Below are 9394 nucleotides of genomic sequence, written 5' to 3' on the forward strand. Positions count from 1 at the left end.
GCTTGTGACTCCTTTGTAGTTTATCTTCAAAAGTCAAAGGGGGTGGGAAGCCGGGAGTCCAGACAGTCTGCCAACTAGGACTTCTGGTTCCCAGATGCTGGTCTGGCTGGCCGAGGCTCTCGGTGGGTCTCTGCACCCTCCAAGTTTGACGGTCCAGGCCCATCCACTTTTCGGATCTGGTGTCCTGCTAGCTGGACACAGCTGTGTCTGGAAGCCCATCTGTTCCCAGCTGGGCTTCCGGGGGCCCAGCCGAGGAGTGCGCACTGGCTCTGCTACCCCTTTCCCACCGGCTGGGCCTGGCCTGTCCCTGCCTCCTCCTCTCCAGTCAGGCCTCCAAAGAAGGGAGGAGGCCCGGTTCCGGCCCCGCTGCCCTCACGTGCTTTCCCCGCCACCCCCTCCCGCCCTGCGTCGGGCAGCCAAGCCTGTTCCTCTTCCCGATTGCGACAGACGGCTGCCTCGGCTCCCAGCTCTCCCTGTCCCCGCCCCGCCGGCTCCTCCACTCCCACTTCCTGAGCCCGGCGCTGGAGCCCTGGAGGCCAGGCCAGGCCCGGCCGCTCTGGCCCCCGGGGGCAAGTCGGCCAAGTCCTGTCCCAGCCTCTGGGCTCGGGAGGCTGTTGCCACCACTGCCCGGGACGTCCAGGCCTCCCACCTTCCTCCCAGGCCTCCACCCGTCTGCTCGGCTGGTTGACTGGCCGCCATGCGCCTGCCGTGGGCCGCCTCCCCCTGCGGCCTGGCCTGGGGGCCGCTCATATTGGGCCTCTGGGGTCTCCTGGCAGCATCCCAGCCCCAGCTGGTGAGGGAGGGGCCCAAGCCAGCGGGTGGGGGTGGGCTCAGCCAGGGAAGAGGGGTCTGGGCCGCCCTCTCTGTAGCCCCTCTGCCCTTCCCAGCTGACTGTGAATACTTCTCGCCTCACTCCATCGCCCCTTGAAGGTGCCCCCCTACCGCACGGAGAACCAAACCTGCCGGGACCGGGAAACGGAGTACTACGAGCCCAAGCATCACGTCTGCTGCTCCCGCTGCCCCCCAGGTGAGAGACGGGGGCCACAGGAAGTCTGGGACGGGGAGGTGGGTTACAGGGCGCTCCAGCCCACATCGTTGCCTCAGACGGAAGGTGGACGCCAGCTCCCAGGAGTACCCGCTGGCAGAAACAGAGAGTGAGAGACACTGGCCGTCCCTCCTGTGTAGGTACCGCGACAGGCCCAGGGTCACACAGCAAGCAGCAGAGGGCATGGGGGAACCCTAGTCCCCTGACACTCCCACTGCCCCGCTCACATCCTAGGCACACACGTCTCGGCTGAATGTGGCCCCGACCAGGACACCACTTGTGCCACGTGCCCCGAAAATTCCTACAACGAGCACTGGAACCATCTCTCCATCTGCCAGCTGTGCCGCCCCTGTGACCAGAGTGAGTGGGGTGTTCTGGCGGGGACGGGGGCTGGGATCTCCTGGAGCGCAGCCCCTCTGCTGAGCCCTCTGCCTCCCCACCAGTGCTGGGCTTCGTGGAGATCACGCCTTGCACTAGCAAACACAAAACCCAGTGCCGCTGCCAGCCAGGACTCTTCTGCGTCTTTTGGGGCTCTGAGTGTGTACACTGCGAGTCACTCTCCCACTGCCCGCCTGGCACTGAAGCCGAGCTCAAAGGTCAGAGGTCACTGGGGGCAAAGGGGTGGGGGGAGGAGGTGGGTGATCTTGAAGGGGGCAGGGTGCATGGGGTTGTGTCCATGGTGAGGCCCCAGGCCTCTTCTCCCTCCCTGAGCAAGGCTCACAGAAGGGACCTGCAGAGAAATGAAACTGGGATGGTGCAGGGCTCGGGGGTCCTCCCAGCACTGGGAGGAAGCTCGGGCAATTCGGAGATCAGGAAAGATGCTGCAAACTACGGATTGCAGTGGGTGGTCAGGGAAGGGGCCATCCAGTGGGCTCCCTTTGCCCACTCACCCTGGCTGGCCATGCATTTCTTTTGCCAGATGAAGACAGGAAGGCTAACAGCAACTGTGTTCCCTGTAAGGCAGGGCACTTCCAGAACACCTCCTCCCCCAGCGCCCGCTGCCAGCCCCACACCAGGTGAGGGTGCTAGGTCCGTGTTCCTCCCACCCTCCCAGCCCCAGCTGCTGACAGCCCCTTCCACTGCTCAGCTCCATGGACCGCTTCCCACTTACCGCCAGGAGCCCACCTGAGCTGGGCTCTTTCCTCCACAGGTGTGAGGACCAGGGCCTCGTAGAGGCAGCACCAGGCACCTCCCGGTCTGACACCAGCTGCAGAAATCCGCCAGAGCCCTCCGAGACGCCAGGTGAGGGGCCAGGGGCAGGGGCAGGGGGCATCTGGGAAGATGCCTTAATTCTAGCCATCTAAAAGAACGGGGAAATGATGAATCCTTTCCAGTCAGAATTGAGGCAAGAAGAAAAGCTCCTCAAAGGGAAATTGGAGTATCCCTGGGCCAGGTTAATTACACACAAACATACACACACACTTTTTAAGTTATATGTCCTACACATGACTTATAAGTTATATGTAATAGTACACCCACACGGAGATGTAATTGTAACTGACATCACTGTCATCGTTTTGGACATGCCACCATCACATAATCCATTTACTAGACTGGATGTCTCTGTAGTGGGTTACACCTTCCGTTATTCGAGAGAAGATTCTACACTTGATGCTTTCTTGGTCTTTTCTGTGGAGTCACTGGTTTCCTCGCCTAATAGAGGATTACAGGATGTTTCTAATGACTGTGGTTGTTATTAATCAGGGGAAAGTTTATTTCCTTAACTTTAAAAAATTACCAAGTATTTATAATCATCGCTTCCACTTATTGAGAGCTAGTGCGTCGGGCACTCTGTGAACACTTGACTTTCAATAACTCATTTGACCCTCATAATGATCCTATGAAATAGTCTTATTATTATCCTCGCTGACTAGATGAGGAAACCGCATCCCAGAGAGGTTGGGTGACTTGCCCAAGATCATCCACATGGTAACTGGTGTTATGAAGACCTATTCTAAGTCTCTCTTACTCCAAAGCCCATGCCGTAATACTTGCAGACTGCAGGAAATTAGAAAATTCAGATAAACAAAACTAAACCTCACCCAGAGAACCATCACCTAGCATATCCACTCAACACTTTCTTTTTTTTAATTTTAATTAATTAGTTAATTAATTTTTAAATTTTTGGCTGCGTTGGGTCTTCATTGCTGTGCACAGGCTTCCTCTAGTTGCAGTGAGCAGGGACTGCTGTTCTTTGTGGTGCACGGGCTTCTCATTGCAGTGGCTTCTCTCGTTGGGGAGCACGGGCTCTAGGCGTGCAGGCTTCAGTAGTTGTGGCACGTGGGCTCAGTAGTTGTGGCTCACGGGCTCTAGAGCACAGGCTCAGTAGTTGTGGCGCACAGGCTTAATTGCTCCGCGGCATGTGGGATCTTCCCGGACCAGGGCTCAAACCCGTGTCCCTTGCATTGGCAGGCAGATTCTTAACCACTGCGCCACCAGGGAAGCCCCACACTCAACACTTTTGAATATATCTTCCCATACATTTTTCTGTGCAATAGAAAAAAATAATTATTTTCCTAAAAGTGCAGTCATTTGTAACTTAATTTTTCATTCAACTATATCATAAATATTTTCCACATCCTCGTATTAATTTCTAACTGTGTATCAAAAACGATCGTCATTTTAGAGCTGAAATTTTAGAGAGTATGTAAACTAATCTCATTTTTATATGAAAAATACACAACTGGGCAGGAGCCCAGGTGTCCAAGACTCCGGGTCTAGTTTTTCCCCACACCTCCCATTCTGGACTCCCTTAGGCCATGGAATTAGACGGATCACAAAGGGCAAACTCCCAGTGTGCAAATGTCCAAGTGCTCCCCATCTTCCTCAGGCACAGGTGACACAGGCGACGGGCATGGTAGACTCCATGCTGTTGACGGCAGCATGAGGCCCATAGGAAGGCAGCAGTTACCATGGCTACATGTGGGCACCTGAGAAACCCAGCCTCCGCTTCCCTCCCTCCCGGGACCTGCCCTGAGCCACGGGTGGAGACCGGGCAGCCCTCCACTGCCAGGTAGCCACAGGCAGAGTTCAGAAGGCAGGATCCCGACTCCGTCACCCCTGTAAACACCTCCACAGCTGCAGAAGGACAACCTCAGCTTCCCGCAGCTGTGGGTCTCTCTGTAAGATGGTCAAGTCCACAGAGACATGACTTCACCCTGTGGCCTGAGTCTGCTTACAGACTCCCCACCTCCCTTATTGCTTCCCACTCCCACTTTCAGCCCTTGCAGACCGACTGCCCAAGTGCCTGTCCTCACCCACAAGGCTGCCCCCGTGCCGGTGGCCACCCGCATCCACCCCGAACGTCTCCATCTGCGGCAGAGTTTCTGCTGGCTGTCAGGAGGTACCCCCACTAGTCAGGCTTAGTGCCCCTTCTCTGTAACCCGAGGGAAGTTTCTCCAACTCCTCCTTTAGGAACTGTAGTGGGACCAGAAAGGGAAAGCTGCTCTCCTTTTTCTGCCCGGGTGGCCTGAGAACTGGAGAGCTCTTCCTTAACTGCCCACCCCCCAGCCTCCTCGGACCCTCATGCCCCGTCCTGTCTGCCGTCCTGCAGGAACGATGCTGGTGCTGGCCGTCTTGCTTCCGCTGGTCTCCTTGCTGCTTCTCACCACTGTGTTTGCCTGCACCTGGAAGAGCCACCCCTCTCTCTGCAGAAAGCTGGGTAGGAAGGAGCAGGGTGCAGGCAGGGATGCAGGGCCTGGGTCTGTGCCTACCTAGATGGGGGAGGGGGGCTGGAGGGAATATTCAGCTCCCCCAGGGATGACCCTTCTGCGCCTTCACACCCCCAAGACGCCCAGCACCTGCCCCCCACATAGACATCACCTCCATCCAGCCCCCCACTCTGAGGCTGGAGATAAGGGTAATGATAACCTGATCCTTGTGGGGAGCCCAAGGTGGGCAGTGCCATATCATGGCTTGTGTGGAGGGGGAGAGCCTGAGGGTCTGAGGCCTGCCCTTTCATTTTCTATTGCAGGATCCCTGCTCAAGAGGCACCCAGAGGTAATGGGGAAGGCTGAGGAGGCAGCAAGGAGGGGCAGGGGGACAGGTGAACCAGGTGGGGGGCAGGCGGGAAAAGAGTCTGCCGCTTCAACAACCATTCATTCATTCAACTAATAATTCATCAAGCACACGGTGTGCTAGGCACTGTTCAAGGCACAGTGGAAACAGCAGTGAGCAAAGCAAAGTGTCTGTCCTCCCAGAGTTACAAACCAGTGGAGCCAGAATAAAGTTAGACAGCTGTACCTCAGGTAGTGATAATTGCTAAATAAAGCATGGTAGGGGGACAGTGACAGTGGCAACAGACGAGGGTATATTATCTTAGAGTGGACAGAGAGGGCCTCTGTGATCAGCTGACATTTGAGCAGAGAGCTGAAGAACACAGGGAGCCAGCCGTCGGGATGTATCGAGGAAAGTGCTCCAGGAGCTGAGGAAACATCAGGTGCAAAGGCCCTGAGGCAGGGAGCCTGATGAGGAGCAGAAGAGGGCACTGAGCTGCCTAAGCGTGGGGTGGGGAGGGGGGAGGAATTAAAGAAAGACGGGGTCTGAGGCCCACGTCACTGCTTGGTTCTCGGCCTCTGTCCTGCAGGGAGAGGAATCAAATACTGCTGAAGGAAGCTGGGAGCCCCCGAGGGTCAACCCACAGTACCCTGACCTGGTAGAGCCACTTCTGCCCACCTCTGGAGACTCGACCCCAGCTTCGGCCGGGCTCCCGGCGTCCCCAGGTTTGGAGGAAGAGGCGCTACAACAGCAGAGTCCTCTGAGCCAGGCCAGGGAGCTGGAGGCTGAGCTCCCAGAGCAAGGCCAGGTGGCCCACGGTGAGCCTGGGGCAGGCGCAGGGAGCAGAGTGGGTGGGGAGGGAGAGTGGGCAGGGAGAGAGAGTGTGAGCTAGGCAGAAATGAGGAGACTAAACCTGGTGCAAGAGGAAGCTCCAGCAGCCAGAGCGTCCCGACTACAGAGAAGGGAAGAGACTGAAAACCAAGAAACAGAGGAATAAACACAGAGCTCAAGAACGTCGATGGAGGGGGACAGAGCGGAAATGGCGATGGCGGACAGGGGCCCTGGGGAAGCTGGAGTCCGATGCTGGGGTCACACAGGCCTTCCCCTCAAACTTGCCCCTCACTCCTTACTCCGCCTTCCTTCCCACAGGCACCAATGGCATTCACGTCACCGGCGGGTCTGTGACTGTCACCGGCAACATCTACATCTACAACGGGCCAGTACTGGGGGGAGCACGGGGCCCCGGAGACACCCCCGCTCCCCCAGAGCCTCCGTACCCCATCCCTGAAGAGGGTGCCCCTAGCCCTCCTGGGCTCTCCACACCCTACCAGGAGGATGGCAAAGCTTGGCACCTGGCTGAGACAGAGACACTGGGGTGCCACACCCCCTAACGGGGCCAAGGACCCAATTTGTCACCCACGCCTGATGTTGTCTGGAGAAGCCAGGAGAAGGGAGGCCTGAGAGCGCCTCCTCCTCGAGGCCGCCCTCCCCGCACAGGACTGACCAAGGGCCTGGGTAGGGCCCCGAGAGCTGGACCCCGAGGGGCCGGGGCTCAGACGCGTCTCTGAGAGCAGGGCCAGCACTGGCTGGGAACGGTGCCCCCGCAGGACTCTCACCACCGCCCGAGCAGGCCCGGGACTCCACTGCAGACCCCCTGCCCACTGGGGCAGCACCAGCTCGGCCTAAGGCACGGACAGCACATGTGATCCTAACTGCCAGCCCCCTGGCATCTGTACCCCAAGCATGGCACGGAAGGGAGCCAGCCACATGGTCACTCAAGGACATGGCCGGGACCTCTGGCGGATTTGTGGTGCCCATCATCCCCAAGCTTCAGAGGCCCTTCGAGGGCCCACACTTCACATGGACTGAGGGAGACGCTACATGAAGATGGAGTGACAGGGAGGACCACCCTCCCCTTCTAGACAGGAAAGGGAATCCTTATAACCAGGGGCTTGGGTGGGGTTTTAGGTATAAGGGAGAATTTTGGAGGGGGAGGAAAACGGTGAGTGTATTTATGAATTGTAACCACATGCAAATAAAGAGGAGACTGAGACCTAGATCATTGATTTCTGTGGGATTTTTTTTTTTTTTTTGGCCGTGCCACACGGCATATGGGATTCTAGTTCCCTGACCAGGGACCGAACCTGCGCATTTGAAAGTGTGGAGTCTTGGGCTTCCCTGGTGGCGCAGTGGTTAAAAATCTGCCTGCCAATGCAAGGGACACGGGTTCGAGCCCTGGCCCGGGAAGATCCCACATGCCACAGAGCAACAAACCCCGTGCGCCACAACTACTGAGCCTGCGCTCTAGAGCCCATGCGCCACAACTACTGAGCCCACGTGCCACAACTACTGAAGCCCGCGCACCTACACCCCGCGCTCCGCAACAAGAGAAGCCATGACAATGAGAAGCCCGCGCACCGCAATGAAGAGCAGCCCCCGCTCGCTGCAACTAAAAGAAAGCCCGTGCGCAGCAACGAAGACCCAACACAGCCATAAATAAATAAATAAGTAAATAAACTTATAAAATTTAAAAAAAAATGTAAAGTGCGGAGTCTTAACCCCTGGACCGCTAGAGAAGTCCCTTGGAATTTACAGAGGAACACTATTCCACTGGGGCCGTGTCAAAGGCACAGGTCAAAGCTGTGAAATATAATCCCACAAGGTATTTGTGTAAGAGGCCGGGATATGGAGTTCAGGTGATGACAGTATTGGCCAGCAATCTCTGACAGCGTGGCAGGCAGCATTCTAAATGCTGTGCAACGTGACCTTATGCAAGCTGCACAACCCCCCCAGGAGGTAGGTACCATGACTCTTCCCATTTAACAGATGAGGACACTGAGGCCCAGGAGGGTAAGTCACTTGCCCAGTTCAGCCGCACATGGCTGCCATGCGCCCTCCCCCCGCAACCCCAATTAGGCTGGCTCTAGAGGCCTGTTGGGTAAAAAGAGAATTTCTCTGAACGGGTAAAATGGGCTGGTTTTCTGAAGTCATCAGACCTCCTGCATGTCCCACCGGCATCCAGTCTCAGCCAGCTCTCAAACCCCCAGGCTCAAGGCAAAGTGCAAAAGTATTTGGCAAAAGGTTGGATGAAGGGAAAGATACACACTTTAGACATAAATTGACATAAATTTAGAGGCCAAGTTCACATTCGGTTGGTGAAGAGATAGAGGCCGGCCTCCTTCAACCCAGAAGGAGCACTCGTGACCTTTACTTTATTTCTTCTTGTCTTGCAGGCGTACCTCGCTGTATTGTGTGTGGGTTTTTTTGTTTGTTTGTTTGTTTACAAATTGTGGCAACCCTGCATTATTGATGATGGTTAGCATTTTTCAGCAATAAAGTATTTTTAAATGAAGCCATGTACGTTGGTTTTTAGACATAATGCTATTATTGCACACTTAATAGACTACATATATGTATAATTTTTAGATGCAGTGGGAAACTCAAAAATTCGTGTGATTTGCTTTATTGTAGTGGTCTGGGATGGAACTTGCAACATCTCCAAATATGCCTGTATTTTCTTTTTTCCCCAAAAAGAACTTTAAATCTTTCAAGCCCTCTTATTGTTTGTAAAGGTTTGGGCCCCCATAATTTATCTGCCATGCTGCTCGGTCTTAGGTTGAAGGATTGTGAGGGGAGCTGCTGCCAGCCGACCGCTCCTTCCATAAAAGGCCACCATCTGGGTCTAATGTTATGACTCTGTTGCTGGGACCCTTCAAGGTGGGGAGGGTTATTTAAGGTTGGATATGGATGGGTTATTTAAGGCTGACCTTGAAAGTGCTAAATCCAACTTCCTTTTTTGAGAAGTAAATAATGTGACCTGTATTTTTAGAGAGTTAAATCCTCCTGTTCTTGCCATATCCTAGCACTAGACAACGTGATTCCTTAATCATTGTTCCAAGGTGTTTAGATTAAAAAAAAAAAATTATCCTTTTTCTTTTCAACAAAATAAAAGGAGGGAAATTTTTTTAAGGAAATGATGCTAATGGAACTACCGGATAAAATGGTAGTTAATAATGGAGTAATTAGGTCTGAATCCAGCTAGTCTTTTCTTTTTTTTTTTTGGATGGTTTATAAACTTTATTGTCTACCCTGTTTGGAATTGCATGGAATGTTCTAGAAGTTTCACAGAGTCTGGACCCCATCCCCCACCCCAAACCTTCTGGAATTTTCTATCTACCTCCATGTCCTGGGGCCCAAGGAATGTTCTTGGCTGTGATCTTCACTGAGAGAAAACAAACTTGAGAGCCCATGAGAAAGGTCCAGATCTCACAGACCACTAGTGTTTTTACAAACAAACCCCCGAAGAACCCCAACCCCATTTGATGGAAACTTTGATAGAATCTTGCCCCAGGG

The 9394-nt window shown here is 54.5% G+C and overlaps 1 protein-coding gene across 2 annotated transcripts; it reads left to right on the plus strand.

Annotated features, from left to right (window-relative positions):
- Positions 1-492: 492 nt before the first annotated feature.
- LTBR (lymphotoxin beta receptor) lies at positions 493-7100 on the plus strand. 2 transcript variants are annotated; one of them, XM_029206684.1, is made up of 10 exons: positions 494-793; positions 931-1027; positions 1280-1405; positions 1489-1641; positions 1965-2061; positions 2196-2287; positions 4599-4706; positions 5019-5044; positions 5631-5859; positions 6191-7100. In XM_029206684.1, the coding sequence occupies exons 1-10, from the start codon at positions 698-700 to the stop codon at positions 6430-6432; spliced, it is 1266 nt and encodes a 421-aa protein (XP_029062517.1). In that variant the 5' UTR covers positions 494-697; the 3' UTR covers positions 6433-7100. The 2 variants fall into 2 exon arrangements, with proteins under 2 accessions (XP_029062518.1, XP_029062517.1); XM_029206685.1 differs by lacking the exon at positions 4599-4706 and having other exon boundaries at positions 493-793.
- The last annotated feature ends 2294 nt before the right edge of the window (positions 7101-9394 follow it).

This window comes from Monodon monoceros, unplaced genomic scaffold (assembly GCF_005190385.1).
Source record: "Monodon monoceros isolate NGI ecotype Baffin Bay Population unplaced genomic scaffold, NGI_Narwhal_1 Super_Scaffold_6, whole genome shotgun sequence".
NCBI lineage: Eukaryota > Metazoa > Chordata > Mammalia > Artiodactyla > Monodontidae > Monodon > Monodon monoceros.

Bases quoted from the DNA above. Each gene is read 5' to 3' on its own strand.
- LTBR (XM_029206684.1), top strand. From the start codon at position 698: ATGCGCCTGCCGTGGGCCGCCTCCCCCTGCGGCCTGGCCTGGGGGCCG. The intron at 5,045-5,630 runs GTAATGGGGAAG...TCTGTCCTGCAG, and splicing joins TGCTCAAGAGGCACCCAGAG to GGAGAGGAATCAAATACTGC. The intron at 5,860-6,190 runs GTGAGCCTGGGG...TCCTTCCCACAG, and splicing joins GCAAGGCCAGGTGGCCCACG to GCACCAATGGCATTCACGTC.